General features: G+C 43.5%; 1 protein-coding gene across 1 annotated transcript in view; it reads right to left on the reverse strand.

The window, feature by feature from the left end:
• Positions 1–21,948, reverse strand: part of ABCA1 (ATP binding cassette subfamily A member 1) — a 264,923-nt gene that overhangs the window by 187,651 nt on the left and 55,324 nt on the right. Inside the window, exons 4-5 of the mRNA XM_033918403.1 lie at positions 13,784–13,925; positions 11,183–11,301 (exon numbers count right to left, since the gene is read on the reverse strand). Of these exons, the coding sequence (XP_033774294.1) occupies positions 11,183–11,301; positions 13,784–13,925 (261 nt within the window). The remainder of the gene's footprint in view (positions 1–11,182; positions 11,302–13,783; positions 13,926–21,948) is intronic.

Here is a 21,948-nt window from a genome sequence, read left to right on the forward strand (position 1 = left end):
AGTGCAGAGTGATGCATTTGGGGAGTAGAAATCTGAGAGAGTCGTATGCGCTGGGAGGTGAGAGGCTGATATGCACAGAGGGGGAGAGGGACCTTGAGGTGATAGTGTCTGAGGATCTGAAAGTGACAAAACAGTGTGATAAGGCGGTGGCTGTAGCCAGAAGGATGCTAGGCTGTATAGAAAGAGGAATAATCAGCAGAAGGCAACACACAGTTTACAGAATAGGGTGTAAGTCAGTTAAATTGGTATTAGACCTGTAGTATGTGTCAAGTATATTATGTATGTTTAACTTGTAATCTGTTCTGAGCTATTTGGGGAGAACGGGATAGAAAAGAAATTAAATAAATAAATAAAAATGGAGGTGTTGATGCCCCCTGTACAGGTTGTTAGTGAGGCCACACCTGGAATATTGTGTTCAGTTTTGGAGGCCATATCTGGCTAAGGATATAAGAAGACTTGAAGCAGTTCAGAAGAAGGCGATGACAATGATAGGGGGTTTGCGCCAAAAGAAGTACAAGAAGAGACTGGAGGACCTGAATATGTATACTCTGGAGGAAAGGAGGGACAGGGGAGATATGATACAGATGTTTAAATACTTGAAAGGCATTAATACAGGACCAAATCTTTTCCAGCGAAGAGAAAATGGTAAAACTAGAAGGCATAAATAGAGGTTCCGGGGAGGTAGACTTAGGAGTAATGTTAGGACATTCTTTTTCAAGGAGAGGATGGTGGATGCCTGGAAAGCTTTCCAGGGGGAGATGGTGGAAAGGAAAACGGTAGTGGAATTCAGAAAAGCATAGGATAAACACAGATTATTAGAAAATGAATGGTATAAATTGAAGAACTAAGGTCTGGTATTGGGCAGACTTGCATGGTCTATGTCCCATATGTGGTGATTCAGTGTGGAATAGGCTAGGGAGGACATCGATGGGAACTCCAGTAACTTGGAACATATTCCACAAACAATGAGATGGTTGGAGAGAGCTTCGATGACAACTTCAGTAGTTGGAACCTAAGGACAATACTGGGTGGACTTTACGGTTTATGGCTCAGAAATATCAAAGAAAAAAGCCAGATTAATTTAATCATGAATTTATAATGCGTGTAACTAATAGGCAGAATGAATGGACCATTCAGGTCTTTATCTGCTGTCATTTACTATGTTTTAACAAATATGTTGGACAGTAATCTAATTGACAATAGACTTTAGAATATCTATTAAACATCTTTAAAAACTCATACCAATCAACTTTCTCAAACTTCATCCAGATTTGATCTACTAGAACACTTTCCTCATCACTTCTTTTGAAGAAGCTAGAGTCTATCTGACTAATAAAAATTGAGTTTTAATTAACTGTACAAGAAGCAATGTACAACACCTCAAACAAAATTGGCAGGATGGAGAGGCATGGCCATAACACAACCTCAGTTCAACATCATGTCTCCTGCAAGCCCACAGCTGATCACAAGAGGTAAAAGGGATGTAATCAGAGGTCACTGGTTCAAGGAAACATTCACCTTCCTCACACTGCTTTCTTCCCTTCCCTTCATCTTTTATCTTCTACCCCTTACATTCACTACCTCCTTTTCTCTCTACACCTATTCTTAACCATCAAACTTTTCATTCTCATCCCACTTTCATCTCTTCCTCTTTGTTCCCACTCCTAACCTCCATAACCCATCTCCTCTATCCATGTCTCCCTTTCAGTCAAAGCAAAATAATAGATCTTGACAACTACCATCCACACAAACTCAAAAGGAAAACAAGAACTATTTATACCAACAGGAAAGGTGGACAGTTAAGATAATCATTTTTTTTTGAGGGGGGTGAAGGAGGGCAAAGGGCCTAACATTTACTTGGTGGGTTGTGCAAGGCTTAAGGTTCACCTAGGGTGCTTAATACCACTTCACCAACCCCTTCCCTCATGTCTCCTTTCATCCTTCTCTGTATATCCCCTGCCCTCCTACCACTTGCCTAATGGTAAATGCGGGCAATAAAAGCTACGCTGACTGCTACCTATCAAATAGCAGAGGCAGCCTGTAATTCTACAACCCACTGCACTTCATCCTGGTGGATGTGACCTGGGCCTGAGGGAGCTGACTTTGCATGCCACCACTGAACCCAATGCATCTCTTGATGGCTGTGGCCTAATACAAGCAAACAGCACGAGGGGACAAAGGGAGAGAGGAGAGTAGGCAGTAGGTTCTTCTTCATGCAGTCTATTGGTCAGGTCTGCCAGTGCCAGCCAATTGTCTACAAAAGGAGGTGGGAGTTTCCTCTGTGACATTCCCTGAAGTCACTCATAGTTCAACTTTGGCAGTGTTTAGCAGTCTTGCCAGGCTAGGTGCACTGCAAGAGCTCACCAGAGGGCTTTTCAGTAATCCAACAAGGGAGACTTTAGATTAGCAAAGATAACTCAGCCATATATGAAACATCTTTTTTCTGTGCCACCATTTCTAAAAAAAATGACATCACATTCAAGATTCTCTTTCTCCTGAACGTTTACACACCAGTTTCTCAAACTATGCATGTACAGAGCTGTTAATACATATTGAATCTGTAATCTGTGCTGAACTCTTATGGACTTGAATGGAATATACTGTATATTTTTCAAGATAGCATCAAGGTCAAAATGCATGTTTGATGTATTTTAAATGATACTGTAAATTCAGTAAATGAAATAGCAGGGTGAAGTCAAATGCCAAAACATTTCAACCCTATGGAATCATCAGGTGTGTAACATCTCGCTCATTAAGAAAGGACCACTATTGGTAGTTCTGAATGGACCACTGTCGTGACTCTGTGCAGCGCTGCATGCTTCCGATAGTGCTATAGAAATTAATAGCAGTAGTAGTACTGGTAGCTTCATAATGGAAGATAAGACATGGATACCTAGTCCAGAGATATACTTAAATGAAGCATTTTTCAATATTTTAATGTTATGATCATTTTTATTATTTGTGAGTTAGTTTTGTAACCGTGCATACTTGCAAAATATAGGCATACACTTTTTACTATGTGGACTTGGCCAAATTTTCCAAGCAAAATGTATGCATTGTATTTCTGCTCTGAAAATTGTGTTAGGTGCCACTGACTCATGTTTGAGTCCTAGCGACTTCATGAATTACAGATCTAAAAAGAAATCGGTTTTGTGCTAGTCAAATAAGGTCCTCCAGCATCATCCCCATGGTTGTTTTCAACATATCCAGCCATCTGATAGCAGGTTACCTTCTTTGCCTGGTTCCTTTGATCTTCTCAAACATGATGTCTTTCTCCAGTGATCTCTCTTCTGACGGTGTGACCAAAATAAGATAATCGTAACTTCATTATTTGGGCTTTGAGTGACATAGCCGGTTTGATCTCTTCCGGAATTGATTTGTTAGTTCTTCTGGTGGTCCACGGCACGCATAAAATCCTTCTCCAACACCAAAGCTTAAATGAGTCAATCATCCTTCTATCTTGTTTTCATAGTGTCCAGCTTTCGCATCCCTAATTGACCTCTGAAAAATGAGTGCGTGGGCAAGTCTGATCTTCATTTGGAGTGTTATTTGCTTGCCTTTGAATACTTTGTTAAGAGCCTTCATTGAAGAGCGACCAAATACTATTCTGTGGAGTATTTCATCCCTCCTAGTTGCCTGTTTACAAAAGAGTCCAGAAGACTGAAATCCTTTACAACTTCTATTCTATCACCTTCAAGCACAAAATCTTCATCATTTTCTATGTTCATGATCTTCGTCTTGTTTATGTTCAGTTCTAATCCCACGTTATGAGTTTTGGTTTTCACTTTTCTCAGTAGATACAGAAAGTCTTCTTTACTGCTGGTGATGAGCATTATATCATCTGCAAAGGACAGCATAAGCTTTTGCAAATGAAGTTATATCTATATATTTTTGTCATGTGCTTTCAAGAATGAGCTGATTGGAGCTCTGTTTAGTCGGAAAAAAAGGGAAAATACTTGAAGTGCCTGATGTAAACCACTTTGATTGTGGTTGTATAACTACAAAGATTCTATTCTATGTCTATGTCTATGTCTATACAAGTCCCAATCCCTATCCCTAATATCTGCCTGCTGTCCCTAGTAAGAAAACTAAAGCTATGTTTTTCACGTGCTGTGCTTCAGTTAATGGATCTTTTCCTCTAATTAGCAAATAGCATTACTATTTGTCCACAAAAATAGAAGGTTTTGTATGCAATACAGTATATCTGTTTTGATGTGCCCCATTTATGTGGTGCCTTATTAAATGTATTTTGAGTTTAATAAAGCAAAAATAAAAACCCAGAGAGCTATTTAGCAGATTGCATTAAGGATATCCAAAGTGTGCCTAAGTTCCGGAATGCCTATGTTTCGTCCTTAGAACTCAGATCTATTTGAAGCCCAAACTAAGCTCAAAAGTAGACCTGGTTCTCATTCGCCTACAATATAGGCATCATATTGTAGGTTGCTCAGTATTATGTAAATGAATCAAAGGACGCCCAAATGGAGTCATTGCCCAAACCACGCTCATTCCACGCCTATTGAGCTAGTCGCAAGTTTTAAACATGGGCGTCCATGAAATTGTGGCAGCGTCTACAAAGTGGCATCTACGTCCTTTGGATGCCTAAATGCCAATTATCACTTGTTAAGACCCTTAATTGGCTCATTGACTGCTTAGATTGGATGCCTAAAGCACGCCTAACTGTAGGCATGCCTTAGGCGCCCTTTATAGAATCAGGGCCTAAATGTTTTAGATTTCTCTTTCCCTGCCCTTCCTGCATTTAGAAGTGCATCCACACAGTCCAAGTAACGTTACTTGTATACAAGTAGTATATGCAGAAACTTAACTGCACATTTTATAAAAGCAATATTTTACCCACATAAATGATTTAGAAAATTACTCTCCTTACTCGCAGCTCTACCATAACAGTGGTTTCACTATGGTATCTCACTGAAACATTTTATAATTAACATTTAAAATCATAACTGCTAATAAAAGATAAACTGTAAAACTTTCTGTAATATATAATATTGCCTTGGATGTTCAATTTTACATGCAGGAAAAGATAAGAGTATGCCACCAAAACCACCTTTAGGCTGGAGCACTGTCTGATTCAATAATACAGTGCAAGAACCTGTGCTTACTGACAAGCAGCTAATCCATGAAAGCATGAAAACAGCTCCAGCGACTACTCTCGCTCTGGACCTGCATGGGTGATCCAGCTCCCTCTTCCTGTCACCAGTCTATGCTGCAGGGCTGATTTAATCTCTGCAGGTGAAACCACAAAACAGCCTCCAGTCTCCTGCTTTTCGCATCTGCTTACAGATAAACCTTGCCAACACATTCTAAGTGGTGACAGCAGGAAACTGCTGTAAAACATTTCCCACCTAGCACGGACCTCCACATACCCTGAATGATGCTTTGTGCAAAGAAAGCACACCCTGCTATATGGGACCCAGTAACAACATTAAGGCAATGGCAAATATCTCCTTGATAAAAAGATTTGGGATTGAAGCATGCAGTGTTAAGACATTGTGCTATGTCCTAGAAACAGATCTCTGAACTCTTGAGGCTCCACAAACATTAACAGAAAAATCGTAGGAATGTGGAAGACAAGACAGATGCAGTCTGTCACTAGGACATTATCATAGGACTAACAGAAGCATAAGCAGCATTTATATGAAACTTGGTATTACTCTTTGGGGGGTGGGGGCAGGTCTGAATCAAAATCTACCATTGTACTTTCTACATTCCGGAATTTTTTAGGATCCAAAAAAGTGCAGCACAAGCATGATTCCAGGGAAGAGGGGACCACAGCACGGATGGCTGCAGAGAGATTGTGACTGCCATCATCCAAAAAACTGATGCAATTTCAATTTCAAAAAGAGATTATGGTGGATGTGAGGAGGAAGTGATTTAGAACTAGCTATTTAGACTACTTTGAAAGCGCTCAAAAGCTCTTCCTAATGACATCAAGGAGTGTCAGTGTGTTTTCCTCACTGAAGGCTTGACACTTCAAGGATACAAGGATTAAGCAAGATTTTGGAAAGTCCACTTTGGCATTCCTTCAGTCTTACACAGGAACAAAATTCCTAAGGAAACTCAGACCATCCTTGAAACTGGCTAGCTGTATAATGTATGTCTACATCTTTGCCTGTAAGGAGGGGGACCTGAACCTTAACCTACTGAATCCTATTGACTTCCCATCTGCTAAAAACAATACAAATATCCTTATATGAAGAAAGACTACAACTACCATCTCCATAGAAACCTCCATAAAACCACATAAAGCATCTGTGCAATTTTTAGCTTTTTTTATAGAATTAGGCCCAGGACACAAACTGGAGAAGAAGCCCAAAAGCTTGCCTGCAGGTTATGCCTTCTTCAGTTTGAGACAGATTTGGGAGCTCCCTATAGAATGATTGCCTAAAAGAACTGCCATTTGCCACCCCCAAACACTGACCTTGCACTTCAACTGCAATGGGGGAAAAAGAGCAAGTTAACCTAGCAGAAAATCACCAATGCTCATGTGGATACTCGAAAACTATTCGTTTTGTGGTTTGATTGGATTGAGATTCAGTTTCCAAATTAGTTTAATGGCATTGCATGAGGATCGCTGCATTAAAATAATCTTCTGTACTCTATATAAAACAACTTTGTCAGTTTAACAATGGGGTGGGGAGGGCGAAGAATAGCCCCACGACTCCCCAGTTACTGACAGGATTTCAGCACCATCAACATCTCTTTGCAAAACAAAACATTGCTCCAGCACACAACCATAAAGGAATAATACATTCTGGTGTTCCTCAGAAAATGCTGCTGGACTTCTCTACTTCATAGTCAAGTACAAGTACAAACTCCAGAGTCTGAAGGAAGCACGTGGCACCCTAAAGCGGCTTGCTTTTCTCCAACTGCAGGCAGAGCCAATGCTGCCAGTGAGCTGCCCAGCCATGTCATGAAGCCAGAGAAGGTTGGTAGATTGCAGTCACATTGCAGCAGTGAGTAATACAGGGCATTAACCATCCACATCTGACCAGAAACACAACTTTATTCAACTAAGCACTCAAGATGGTTAAAGCAAGATGATGGGTACAGTGGGTCAATTACGCAAAGATTGCTTTAACAGATAACAACATTTTACAGGGAGGAGTACCAGGTATGTGACACTTGAAAAGGTTTCTGTTAGGAGACATTGATGTTATTAGCAGAACCTGTTCTGTTGCCCTCTGGAAGGTTATTTATTTTGTCATAGTTTGGTTGAGGGGGGAGATTCTTAAATAAAATATAGTAAAAAGCAAGCAGATTATACTCTAAAGCAGGGCTGCTCAAGTCCTGGTCTCGAGATCTACTGGCAGGCCAGGTTTTCAGGATATTCACAATGAACATGCATGAGAGAGATTTGCCTGCACTGCCTTCTTGGTATGCAAATCTCTCTCATGCATGTTCACTGTGGATATCCTGAAAACCTGGCCTGCCAGTAGATCTCAAGGACCGGACTTGGGCAGCCCTGCTCTAGAGGTTTGCTTATAATCAACAAGCAGGAATCCTTTCTGCCAGCTTGCTTGATGCTGTCACCTACCCATCCCCCACTCTCCCCTAGAAGGGGTCAAAAGCCCATTTCAAACTATACTGCTCTCTGCCACCATAACCTGAGCAAGCATATCATTTTCCATCAGCAAGATATGCAAGTGACCGGCTCTCCCTGGCTCCCAGCCAAAAATGCTGAACTAGCACAGAGCCAACGTGGAACATGGCCAGAGAGATAACAAGAACCAGCGACACAGCACTTTTTAAGGATGAGTCACCACCAGGATATCTGACTCCTCCTCCTCCCCTAACTCTTTCCTTCATATCCAATGCACTTTGTATCTTCCCTGTACTACAACTAATCCTCAGCACATAGGTCCTATCTGTGCGGCACTTTCCTCCCCTTTTAGTACACCCTAACATACACCCTCTACATCTGAGGACTCTGCCACTATCTTGGGACTACTGAGGAAAAAATGTTTAGTGAATCCCACTGAGGTCTCTTGTCTCTCAGCTCTTAGTTCAGATTTTACTTGTCTGCTGGTTAATGAGGCCTGGGGCAACCTACACTTCTCCCTCCGTATTCGCTGTGATAGGGGATTAACAGAACCGCAAATACAGAAAAACTGTGAATAACTTTTTCAAATGTTATTCGCTGTTTTCTATTAAAAACCATCGTGAATATAGTTAAACTGCAAATAACATGGTGGGAGACCTGGTCTGTTCCTGAAGGAGAGGCAAAAACACGGTGAAGAAAGTGCTGGAAATTGGCGATTTTCTCTGTAAACGCTTGGAATCAGCAATTTCTCTATGCAAGCTGTTGTAATTTGGGGGGAGGAGCCAGCAAGCTAAAAAACGTGAATAATCGAAACCACGAATGCTGAAACCGCGAATATGGAGAGAGAAGTGTACTTTCAACTCAGAGTGAAAGCTAAGCATATTTAACCAAGATTTACCTGAATAAGTCAAGTTGGCTTCTCTGTGAGGCTGGCAATGACAAAACAAACTGTTTATTTTTGTTTCTGGTACAAAAGAAAGAGGGAGGGAGGGACACACAGAGAAACTTCTGGAAAAAGGATGAGCTGAGGACCTAAGATAAAAAGTTTCTGCAACAGAATGGATAGAGTTCGATGTACACTGTACTTCTGCTTAGTTTACTGCTCACAGCTGAGGTGATTCAGCAAGTTTAGTCCAAGCACTGGGCTGCTCAAAAAGATAAGCTGGCTTCTTTTCCAAAATGAAATAAAAAGAGACCCATATGAGTAATAAGCAAAATATTCATTCCTAACAGCTGGGAATTCTTCTGATGACTAGATTCATTACACTGAGGCCCAGATTCTCTAAAAGTGCGTCCCGATTTTAGGCAGCTGTAGGCGTCCTACAGCTGTCTAATCAGCCAATCGGGATGCACGTTTTTTTTAAAAAAATGCTCCCCAGGCAGGCCGCCTATATTGAAGGCGAGGTCCGCAAGACACCTAGGCCCTGATTCTGTATAGGACGCCCGGGAGAGGCGTCTGTGATGATTTAGGGGTAGAACAAAGAGCAACTAAAATGGTTAAGGGCCTGGAGGAGTTGCCATATAGTGAGAAACTGGGCCTCTTCTCCCTTGAAAAGAGGAGACTGAGAGGGGACATGATCGAAACATTCAAGATAATGAAGGGAATAGACTTAGTAGATAAAGACAGGTTGTTCACCCTCTCCAAGGGAGAGAGAACGAGAGGGCACTCTCTAAAGTTAAAAGGGGATAGATTCCGTACAAACGTAAGGAAGTTCTTCTTCACCCAGAGAGTGGTAGAAAACTGGAATGCTCTTCCTGAGGCTGTTATAGGGGAAAACACCCTCCAGGGATTCAAGACAAAGTTAGACAAATTCCTGCTGAATCAGAATGTACGCAGGTAAGGCTAGTCTCAGTTAGGGCACTGATCTTTGACCTAAGGGCCGCTGCGTGAGCGGACTGCTGGGCACGATGGACCACTGGTCTGACTAAGCAGCAGCAATTCTTATGTTCTTATGTTCAAACTAAACGAGTATAAGGAGCAAAAAGAAATATTAATTTAACATGTGTCTGACGTGACTACGTTTCGCCCGAGCTGCGTCAAAGGCAAAACTAGAGAGGGAAAAACAAAAGCTTCTCTTTAGTTCAACAGCTTACCAAACAATCGAAAGTATTGAAACACAAAAGAATACACTTCTCACTGGTACAAAAATTTAGCAGCAGTAGTCCTGCTGCAATACTCCTTCAACCACTTCCTGCTGCTGAATTTTTGTACCAGTGAGAACTGTATTCTTTGCATTTAAGTGCTTTGGATTGTTTGGTAAGTTGTTACACTAGAGAGAAGCTTGAATCTGTTTTCCCTCCCTAGTTTTGCCTGACATAGCTCTCAGGCGAAAACGTGGCCAAGTCGGGCGCATGTTACATTAGGGTTCAGCAATTAGCCAGTGAATATTGCTTCCATCCAAATGTATACGAGTGTGCACTATGTTGATAATCAAGTTAATCAGACCAAAGCAGACTATCTATTGCACATATTTGGGAAGGAGGCAATCCGCGTATGCATTGGGGGGTGGAGCTAGGGCGGGGGTGCAGATAGGCGGGCCTGGGGGTTGGTCCAGGGCAGTGGTCTCCACTCAAACCTTTTGCAGGGCCACATTTTGGATTTCAAAGTACTTGGAGGGCTTCAGAAAAAATGGTTAATGTGTTATTAAAGAAATGACAATTTTTGCATGAGGTAAAACTCTTTATAGTTTATAAATCTTTCCTTTTGGCTAAGTCTTAATAATAATATTGTAATTTATAGCTAAAGAGACATATGATCAAGAAACTGTTTTATTTTACTTTTGTGATTATGATAAACATAACCAGGGCTTCAAAATAGTACCTGGCGGCCGCATGTGGCCCCCGGGCTGCAAGTTTGAAACCACTGGTCTAGGGTGTGCGGATTTTACAATCGTAAAATCTGGCAACACTAGTCAGAGGTGAGAAGAGTTGGGATATTTGTGAGGGACCTCATCTGGGTGGGGATACCTGCTGGGAGGAATCAGACTGGGGATAGAGCCTTGTATTTGGAGAGTTGGAAGGATGGTGATCTTAGGCTGTGACCATACTAGCAGGCTGCTGGTAGCACAGCTGCATTTAACATTACCTTTTGAGGTGGAATTAAGTGTAGCTATGCCATCAGCAGTCATGTGACTAGTGTACAGCACCAATCTTGCAGTGTGTCACCCATGTCTTGCCCAGATCCTGTCCTTACTTGTACCAAGCAGCTAGCACAGGACTTTAACCATGCTGGCTTGTTTTAGCATGCAGTATCTATTAGTATGGATCGTACTACTGGCTACTGGACACTAACAGCCACAGAAGCTTCTTGGTGCAGCTTAGTAACCCCCCCCCCCCTTCATTTTAAGTAAAATCTTTAAACAGAGACATGATCTGATGAGCTGGACTGGAGAAATCTATATTATGGGAGGATCCGATAATTTCCTAGGCTATGGATTCTCAGTTTTTAAAACAACAAAGTCCAAACAAAGATATGGAAGAGATGATTATAGAAATTTAAAAAATAAAGGAATCCCACATCCCCTTTCTTCTCCTCCCCCATCCTCCAATTTCAAGCAGTTTGTTGCAACCAGATGTAAGTCAAACAGGGAGTTTGTACATTTTTGATCACCAGACACTGACCTGAGCCTGCTGCACCCAATTTCCGCAGTATCTTCAGCATCCTGCGGGCATCTTGTAAACTGGAGTCCTTCTGGCTGTACAGGAGTAAATTCCTCATATCTGAAACCATGCGGGAAACACTGGGAAAGAAGTGAAAGAAGAATGTTATACACCAGAGGCCTGCAATGGCCCTAACTGCCTACTGATCCCTGACCCCTACAGCTAACACACTAAAGCAGGGGTGTCAAAGTCCCTCCTCGAGGGCCGCAATCCAGTCGGGTTTTCAGGATTTCCCCAATGAATATGCATGAGATCTATTAGCATACAATGAAAGCAGTGCATGCAAATAGATCTCATGCATATTCATTGGGGAAATCCTGAAAACCTGACTGGATTGTGGCCCTCAAGTAGGGACTTTGACACCCCTGCACTAAAGGAAAGGAAACCTACCCTGAAGAGAAACCTGGAATGTACTCCAAGAAAGGAACAGACTAACTAAGGTTAAGGTTACTCTAAAGGGAATTTTTATCATGGTGACTGTTTTGTGAAAACAAAATGAGAAAATACACCCAAATCTATGTAACTGAAGCAGTATTAAATCCATAGCATTCTGACACCATGGTACAAACAAGTAAGTGTCAAATTACCCTTTCCCTTTCTTAATTTTAAGAAAAAGATTGAGATGGTGCTACCCAAAACAGACACCCTGTTCCTCACAGAGCTTTTGCTTGATGTGTCTTTAGTGAGAATAACGAGTAAAACTAAACATTGTGGCAAGGACTTTTCAACAGTAGCCCCAGTCTTATGGAAATTTCTTTTTACTAGGTTTATTTTATTGTTTTAATGTGGTTTTAAGCCACTCTGGAGATACATAAGTTTTTATAAATATACTAGATGCATAGATTTTAAACTCGTGGAGGGCCATTTTTGATAGGACGTCTAAGTCCAACTTTGGATTTTCCCGCAAGATGTGCAAATATCAGGCGGCAGAAATGGCCATTTTCTAACCTTCAAGACATTTTTAATGAACTGGCCACACAGACATGTCAGCAGAGTACTCTATGGGGCACTACTGTGAACTTCACAGTAAGAGTGCCAGGTACACATCTCACCACAACCCCCATATATTATTTGGCGAGTCCTCCAAAACTCTGGCAAAACCTACTGTACCCACCTGTCTGCCACCCCAATAGCTCTTATGGCTGCAGATCTCACCTATATGGCAGTATAGTGGGTATTTAGTGGGCTTACTAGATAGGGAGACATATAGTCCTGGGTCCTCTTCTCTGCAGTCCACTGCACTGCTCACCAGGCTACTCCAGAGATCTGCTTACAGTTCTACTAGGACTGGTCATAGGCCTTGATGCACTAAGATACCAACTAGATTGCTGTTGGCTGATTCTTGCTGAGCGATTAATGAACTACCAAGTTTACATGCAAATGATTTGAACGGAGGTGGAAGCGGTGCTACTGGAAAAGGGGGGAGATAACAGGAAGGGAGGCCTACTGCTGGACAGGAGGAGCAGGGAAGAGGTGTTGTTAGACAGGGGGAGGGAAGTAAAAGGAAGGGAGAAGGCCTACTGCTGAATAGGGGGAACAGGGAAGAGGTAAGTTAAAAGTTTCTTATAAAATTTGATTAATCGCCTATTCCAAATTCTAAGCGATGAACAAATCATTAAAATTACAAAGTTAGGGGGAACAAACATAACTAACAAAAAGACTAAATCTACAAAACATAATCAAAGCCAGCTTTACAAACATAATAAAACACAAGGAAAGAATAGGAAAGATATACAATCTGATTAATAAAAAGAAAAACATTTAAGGTCAAAAACAGTCGGAAGGGGAAGGAGAAAAGCTCTCAAAAAATGTAAAGATACAATGAAACTCCTAAGCAATTCATTTAGTCATTGAATGCATTTTTAAAAAGAAAGCCCTTGAGTTTGCTCTTAAATTTTTCCTAATTTTTTTCTTCTCTTAAATAAATTGGAAGGGAATTCCATGTTTGAGGAGCCGTAACGGAAAAGATGGATTGCCGTCGTGTGCTAATAATTTTAAGGGAGGGAATGACTAATAAGTGTTGGTAATCTAGATGCAGTATAAGGAATCAATACTTTATAGATAAAAGCTGGTACTGCTAGACAGGGGGGAGGTAAATGCTGGACAGGGGGAACAGGGAAGAGGTGTGTTAGACAGTGGGAGGGGGAGGTAAAAGGAAGGGAGAAGGGCTGCTGTTGGACAGGGGGAGCAGGGAAGAGGTGCTGTTAGACAGGGGGGAGGTAAAAGGAAGGGAGAAGGGCTACTGCTGAACAAGGGGAGCAGACAAGAGGTGGTAGTGGACAGCCGAGGAAAGTGAGAGACAGAAAGAATGAAAGACAGACAGACAGACAGAAAGCGGCCAAGCAAAGAGAAAGAGAAAGAAAGACAGACACAAACATCTATTCTAGCACCCGTTAATGTAACAGGCTTAAATACTAGTGTGTGTACAGTCTACCAACTACTATGGAAGTCCTTCATTAAAAGCAAAGTCAATGGGGCTATTAGTAACTCCATAGATTCAGTTCAAGGTCTTCCCTTCCTCAGAGATACCAGGAATAGCAAACAACATAACCCAATACTTACATAGATTTGTCAAAATTTCCAACAACTCCAGGAGCTTCTCCAGGAGTGGAGTAGCGGAAACAGGGGTTGTTGGCATTACAGATAATTCCTTGTAACCATGGCAATGTTCCTGCAGAGGGCATTGCCTTGTTCGGAAAATGACCTGGGCAGAAGGGAGAAATAAAATGTACACAAAATTGACTATACTGATGTTTATGAACTCGTAAATAGAGAATGACCCGGGGACAAATTTTTCTTGCCCCCCGTGGAATCTTTCTATCCCTGTCCCATCCCCACATGCTCTGTCCTCACCTGCTTAAGCCTCAAATACTTTAAAATCATAAGTGTTCAAGGCTCATGAGGTTAAGGCAGAGCTTACAGGAATGTAATGCAATGTAATACTTGAACTATATGCTACTAAGAATGGGACAGGGACAGAACTTGCAAGAACGGGATAGGGATACTGAGATCCTGCAGGGAAAGGGACAAATTTGTTCCCACGCCATTCTCTACAATGGAAAGAGAACACAGAAACTAACAGACCAGGATTTGCCTTATTTTATTCTCAGTGGCAGTATGAAGAGAATTTACCACAGAAGGTTTACAGATGAGGCAAAATACACACAAATTTAAGTAGAGGATATTGTGTTCATTTTAAATTCATGTTGCTCATTCTGATATGGATAGATAGATAAATCATTTTATGAATATCTTCACAAACAGTCTAATTTTATTCAAACATGAGTTTTTCCTTTCCCTTCCCAATCTTTCTTGGTGTCCTCACTTACAGTGACAGAGCATGCTGCTGATTATCCCTGTATGATCCATGCATTCATGTTTTAGAGGAACTACCGTATTTTCACGCATATAACGCGTGCGTTATACACGATTTTACAAACCGAGTACAACCATGCATGTTATATTCGTGAGCACGTTGTACAAATTTTTTTTTACATAGTTCCCCCCCCCCCCGACGTCCAATTCACTCCGCAGGACCGCTCGCACCCCCACCCGAAGGACCGCCGGAAGAGGAAGCAGCGCAGACGCAGGGCTCAGAGAAGGGGCGGGACCGCCGGCAGAGGAAGCAGCAGGACAATGGTAGGCAGCTTCTCCATGATGGGGGAGGGGAGGAGGCTGTGGGGGTGCGAGCGGTCCTTCGGGGTGGGGGTGCAAGTGTGAGCGGTCCTTCGGGGTGGGGGGGTGCGAGCGGTCCTGCGGGGAGGTGAATCGGACATCAGGGGGGGCATCAGGCTTTCAGGGTGGGGACAGGACTTCAAGGGGGGACAGGACTTCAAGGGGGAGAGGAGAGTCGGGGCGGGCGAAAGGAGAGTCGGGGCGGCCAGAGGAGAGTCGGGGCGGGCGAAAGGAGAGTCGGGGCGGCCAGAGGAGAGTCGGGGCGGGCGAAAGGAGAGTCGGGGCGGCATGCGCGGTATACGGGTGTGCGCGCTATATAAAAATTTCTTTACATAAATTACAGTTTCCCGTGCGCTATACCCGTGTGTGCATTTTACACGGGTGCGTGGTATATGAGTGAAAATACGGTAATAATATGGGCCTCACCATAATTGCTTTGACGGAATTAACTGTTCCACCTAAAGACTGCCATGGAGCTGTAGGAAGGTGGCATTTAGGGCAGGGATGTCAGTGGTACCTGCCCTAAAGAAAGGGGACAAAAGGAGACTACTCAGGTTGACCTGGCAGGAGGCTGTGCACTATTCTTAGTTTATATATACTCTAAGTGGGTTGAATTATTTGGGGAAGGGGGTGGCTATGTGGCACTCTTGCTTTGTGCAGCCCCCCAGGTGATGGTCCAGCTCAACCTACCCTCTCTCAGTAGTTAACAGTAAGGAGCACATTAAGAATGCCAATACATTTCCCCCTCCGTATTCACGGGGGTTAGGGGCAGAGCCGGCCTGCGAATATGGAAAAACCGCAAATAATATTCAGGCCAGTTCTGCTCTTATCCCCCGCTTCCCCCAGATATTTTTAGCCCTGTGAGCCCCCCCTTAAGCCTTACCTGCCCCGTGCAGATCGCTCACAGGAAATGGCTGCCTTGAGCTCCCGTAGTCTCTCGAGCCATTTCCTGTGAGCGATCTGCATGGGGCAAGAGTGTGGGAAGATCGCTCCTGCCCCGAAAACCTGCTAGACCACCAGGTAAGGCTTAAGGGGGTGCTCACAGGACTAAAACTAGCCCAAAAAATGAAAATAATTTTTTTCATTTAAAACCACGAATAAGCGAATCCGTAGATACAGAATTTGCGAATACGGAGGGGGAAATGTACTACTAATATACAATGATTAGGAAAAGAGAATTAAAAAGTGGAAGCATCTTCCATGCTTGAGAAGGAAACTCAGGATTTACCTACAGTAATGTTCACATGATTCACGGAGTGGCTTTGCTTTATTCTTCTCTCACTGGCCCCAAATGAGATGCGCTATTAGCCATAAAATCATTGCTCAAGGAGCAAAATAACCAGATAACCAGCTAATTGATTACCTGCTAATTTGCAGAAGCAGAGAAAACAATTGCACTCAAGGCTCCTAAATCCCGCTGAGGGGCTGATGCAGAAAACTTTGCGCAATTACCACGGGTTTAGCAGAGAGGGTTTCAAAGCAGGTATTAACTTGCACAGAAAACCCTGACCACACACTGCATTAAAATGAATGTAAATGTGGTAATTAATTATTCCACTGCCATGCAAGAAAACAAAAAAGAAATTCCGTTAATGAAGAAACATTGTCACCATATCCAAGGAGTGGTGCCTACCAGCACTCCTCTCAACTGGTCCACCCTGCCCCAGACCTCACACACTGCAAAGACTCCCAAATACTACTGATTTCCTTTTTGCAACATTTGTTCAAGTGTTGGATCTGTGTAAATTACTAAAGAAACAAGTTATAAAGTGTAAGTAAACTAACAATAAATGCTCAGGAGAAAGGGCTTCTCTATGCTCTGAAAGCTTCATTCCATTAGACCTTACTCTGAAACACTTTCTTTTCAATTACTGGCACAATCCTTGATTTTAAGTATCTTGGATTACTGTAACATTGTTTATCTTGTAGGTCAGAAAAAGCGTCTTCATTGACTCTGTATAATTTAAAATATGGCAGTTGGACTAATATACAATTTGAAATGGTCTGAGCGTATTACACCCTACGATCATAGATTACACTAGCTTCCTATATAAATTTCATTACATCTTTTACATTTGATTGCATCTGATTACATGGACTAATACCAGATTATCTTGTAGACCAATATCACTTTGCTAATTTTAGTCATTCCTTGGGTAATTCAAGATATTTTTGTTTTCCTCCAGTAAAAGGATGTCAATAAAAGAGGTACTTATATCATTTGCTCTCTTATCACGAGCAAATTGGGAGGCAGATTAGCATTCATTGTTATTGACTTCAAATTCTTATTTACATTTTAGGAAACTGTTGAAGACTTATTTGTATGTGAAGTACAGTATTTGTAAGATTTACATTATATAATTCTCCATTAATGTACACATTTCTTTTTATTGTTAGCCGCATTGAACTGTAAAGGTTTTGCAAGTTATAAATGCATTTTTAAGTTATGTTGTGTTCATGTTAAGTGACTGACCTACAGGCCGATGCTCAAAGGTTCGCAGTAGAATCAAATTCGACTGCGAATCTTGCACTGCAAAATTACTATGATATTAATTTTCTGTTCACTATTCTGCGCTAATGTTCCTGTTGGTGCTTGAGCACCGATTGGCTCAGGCTCCAGTCCAAATTCTTTCCCCCTCTCCCTCTCCAGTGGACCCCCAACCGGGATAGTTAGGGGTTCCTATTATTTTTTAGTGACATTCTGCCATCTAGGTGTATATTAATGCCACAATGATGTCAAGATTGTGCATCAGACATATTCACTTGCTCTGAACCACAGCCGTTGTGAGTAGGGATTCTCTTAGGTTAGAGAATGAGGCAGAGGAAAAATTTGGCCCCCATCCCCGCCCCGTCCCCACGAACGCTGTCTGTGCCCCCATCCCTTCCCCGCAAACTTTGTCCCTGTCCCTACCCCGTCCCCGCGAATTCTGTCTGATTCCATCCAAACAAGCCTTGAATAGTTATGTTATTTTGAAATCATTTTATTAAAGTATAAAAAGAAACAATATTTTGTACAATTGTCATTTTATAAATCATAAATACAATCTAGAGTCGAGTTTAGGCCATATGGTTTGGTCTTGCCCTCACCATCATGGCCTTTTGGGACAGCATCTTCACTTTTGTAGAGATTATTTGGAAGATGACTATTCAATGCTTTCCTCTGCTTATCTTTGATTTTATCCCTAGTCATCATCCTTGACAGAGGGGATTAAGCACCTTTCTTAAATGGACTGTGGTGGCTGCCTTGAAATGCATTTGCTGAAGTGGCTGGATGTTGCTGCTCCTGACATTTCACTTTGGAGGACTCAGTTGTTTACCCTTTTGATGTGGGAGCGTAGAGACATTGTGGACTTTTCTTCTGTCAGAGGGATGCACTTCCAGATGATTTGGGAGCTCTTTTGGGATACCATGACTCCACTGGCCTGAAGTCATCTCCTGAATTGTTGATGCTGTTTTCTGTACTTTTTCTTTATTGTCTGCTTATTGGATTGAGGACTGGGGAGGGGTGGGTTGGTGGGGGGGGGGGGGCAGGGGGCTGACTGTTGGGGCTTTCCTTTGTATTCTTTTTGAAATCTGAGCTTCAGTTTGTATCTTCTGTACCTAAAAGGTATTAAAATCACATTCTAGGGTACCATACGGATTACAACTGGATAAAAAAGCGATTTGGTAGACTAAAAAACGAGTTGAGTTAGCTCGTTCGCAGTGCGATATCCACTTTTGCTTGGGGGGGTGTTAAAATCTTGAAACAGACATGGGGAGGGGGTAGACCACTGCTTGTCCTGAATCGGTAGCATGGAATGTTGCTACTATTTGGGTTTTTACCAGGTACTAGTGGCCTGGACTGGCCACCATGAAGATGGGCTACTGGGCTGGATGAACCATTGGTCTGACCCAGTAAGGTTATTCTTAAATTACTGTGCACATAATTCCTATTCTCCTTGTTTTCTGACTATATTCCAGTAAAACGAGAGCTTACACAACAGCATACTCCCTACCGCCTTCCTCCCAGTCCAGTCATTGCTGGTATGATCTCAGTCGCTTAACATAAGAACATAACATAAGAACATAAGCAGTGCCTCTGCCGGGTCAGACCAGAGGTCCATCCCGCCCAGCAGTCCGCCCCCGCAGCGGCCCAACAGGTCATGACCTGCCTTAATCACCAGAAGGGGCCCCCTTGCCCCCTAGGTTTCTCATCGAAGTCCTATCTTCCCATCAATGTCCTAACCCTCCGGCCTTGCACCTGCACGACCTGGTGAGCTGTCTATACTTATGCAACACCCCAGCACCTCCCTCAGTACCCCATGATCCCCTTTTCCCTCAGGAATCTGTCCAATCCCTGTTTGAATCCCTGTACTGTACTCTGCCGGATCACTTCCTCCGGGAGCACATTCCATTTGTCCACGACCCTTTGGGTGAAGAAAAACTTCCTTGCATTTGATTTGAACCTATCTCCCTTCAGTTTCTCTGAGTGCCCCCTCGTACCTGTCGTCCCTTTTAGTCTGAAGAACCTGTCCCTGTCCACCCTCTCTATGCCCCTAAGTATTTTGAAGGTCTCTATCATATCCCCCCTGAGCCTCCTCTTTTCCAGAGAGAAGAGCCCCAGTTTATCCAGCCTCTCAGCATATGGGCAGTTTTCCAGCCCTCTTACCAGTTTCGTTGCCCTCCTTTGGACTCTCTCAAGAACTGCCATGTCCTTCTTGAGGTGCGGTGACCAATATTGAACGCAGTATTCCAGATGTGGGCACACCATCGCTCGATACAGCGGCATGATGACTTCCCGCGTCCTGGTTGATATGCCCCTCTTGATGATGCCCAGCATCCTGTTGGCTTTCTTCGAGGCTGCTGCACACTGTGCGGATGGTTTCATGGATGGATCCACTAGCACACCCAAGTCTCTCTCAAGTCCGGTGTCTTCCAGCAATCTCCCCCCCATTTTATACTCGAACAACGGGTTCTTTTTCCCTATGTGCATGACCTTGCATTTATCTACGTTAAAGCGCATCTGCCATTTGTTTGCCCAGTCCTCCAGCTTATCGAGGTCCCTTTGCAGTTCCTCACACTCCTCCCTGGTCCTAACTCTGGCGCAGAGCTTGGTATCGTCTGCAAATTTTATAACCTCACACTTTGCCTCCGTTTCCAGGTAATTGATAAATATGTTGAAGAGTAGTGGCCCCAACACCGATCCCTGCAGCACACCGCTCGTGACTCCCCGCCAGTCAGAATATTGGCCCTTTACTCTGACCCTCTGTAGTCTACCTGACAGCCAGTGCTTGATCCATCTGTGTACATCCCCCGCCCACCCCGTGGTTCCACAGCTTCCTAAGCAGCCTTTCATGTGGCACCTTGTCAAAGGCCTTTTGAAAATCGAGGTAAATGATGTCTATGGGTTCCCCTTTGTCCACCTGACTGCTTATTCCCTCAAAGAAGTACAGAAGGTTTGTCAGGCACGACCTTCCCTTACAGAATCCGTGCTGGCTTGTCCGCAGTAGGCCATTTTTCTCGATGTGCTCGCAAATGCTGTCCTTGATCATTGCTTCCACCATCTTCCCTATAACTGAAGTCAGGCTCACCGGCCTGTAGTTCCCGGAGTCACCTCTCGATCCCTTCTTAAAGATAGGTGTGACATTCGCCAGTTTCCAGTCCTCTGGTATCTCTCCAGTTTTCAAGGATAGGTTGCAAACATGCTGGATTGCGCCCGCTATTTCCTGACTTAGTTCCTTTAGAACCCTTGGGTGGATCCCGTCCAGTCCCGGTGATTTGCCGCTTTTCAGTCTATATGCCCCAATCTTTTGGCCTGCTCCCCACTCATGAGCTCCTTTGAGTCCGGTATATTGGACGTGTCCTCGCTCGTGAAGACTGACGAGAAGAACGTGTTCAACCTCTCAGCTACCTCTTTATCCTCCTTAATCACTCCCTTCTTATCCCCATTGTCCAATGGCCCCACCTCCTCTCTCACTGGTTGCTTCCCCTTTACGTAACTGAAGAATGCCTTGAAGTTTTTCGCCTCCCTGGCCAGCCCCTCCTCGTTTTTCCCTTTTGCTTTTCTAATCTCTCGGTGGCATTCCTTTTGGCATTTCCTGTGCTCCTGGTGATTTTCCTCCATTGGATCCCTCTTCCATTTCCGGAAGGACACTTTCTTGTCACTGATTACCCTCTTTACTTCAGGTGTCATCCAAACCGGGTCTTTTGACCGCTTGTTCTTGCGGCCTTTCCTGAAACTGGGGATGTACAGTTTTTGCGCTTCCTGCAGTGTGTCCCTGAGAAGGGTCCAGGCGCTCCCTACAGTCTCCATCCTAAAGCCGTTCCTGAGCTTCCTCCCCACCATTTTCCTCATAGCAACATAGTTCCCTTTCCTGAAGTTGAGCACAGTCGTTGCGGTCCTCCCCACTATGGGTGACCCCCTTTCTAATGTGAATCTGATCACGTTGTGATCACTGTTGCCTAGTGTTCCTCCCACTTCTACCCCTCTTGCAGGCCCCCCTAATCCGTTAAGGATGAAGTCAAGAGTAGCATCCCCTCGCGTCGGTTCCTTGACTAGTTGCTCCATGAAGCAGTCCCTCACAGCTTCTACGAATCCTGCTTCCCTCGTGGAGTTGGAGTGTCCCGTACTCCAGTCTATCCCCGGGTAGTTGAAGTCCCCCATCACTGTTAAACTTCCAGTCCTGCATTCCTGTCTCAGTTCTGCTTCCAAATCTTGTCCTATTGTTTCTGACGCACCAGGCGGGCGATAATACAGCCCCAGCTTTATGTCTGCACTCTTCTTTCCCGGCAATTTGACCCATAGCGATTCTAGCTCCTCTGCCTTTGTTGCTGTATCGATCCCAATCGAGTAGATATAGTCCTTTATATACAGCGCTATGCCTCCCCCCTTCTTGTGGGTCCTGTCCCTCCTGTAGAGCTTGTACCCTGGCAGCGCCACATCCCATTGATTTTCCTCTGTCCACCAGGTTTCTGTAATTCCTATTACCGTATTTTCGCGGATATAACGCGCGCGTTATACGCGTTTTTACCTACCGCGCATACCCCTCGCGCGTTATATGCCTGAGCGCGGT

The sequence above is a fragment of the Geotrypetes seraphini genome, chromosome 1, assembly GCF_902459505.1.
Source record: "Geotrypetes seraphini chromosome 1, aGeoSer1.1, whole genome shotgun sequence".
Classification (NCBI taxonomy): domain Eukaryota; kingdom Metazoa; phylum Chordata; class Amphibia; order Gymnophiona; family Dermophiidae; genus Geotrypetes; species Geotrypetes seraphini.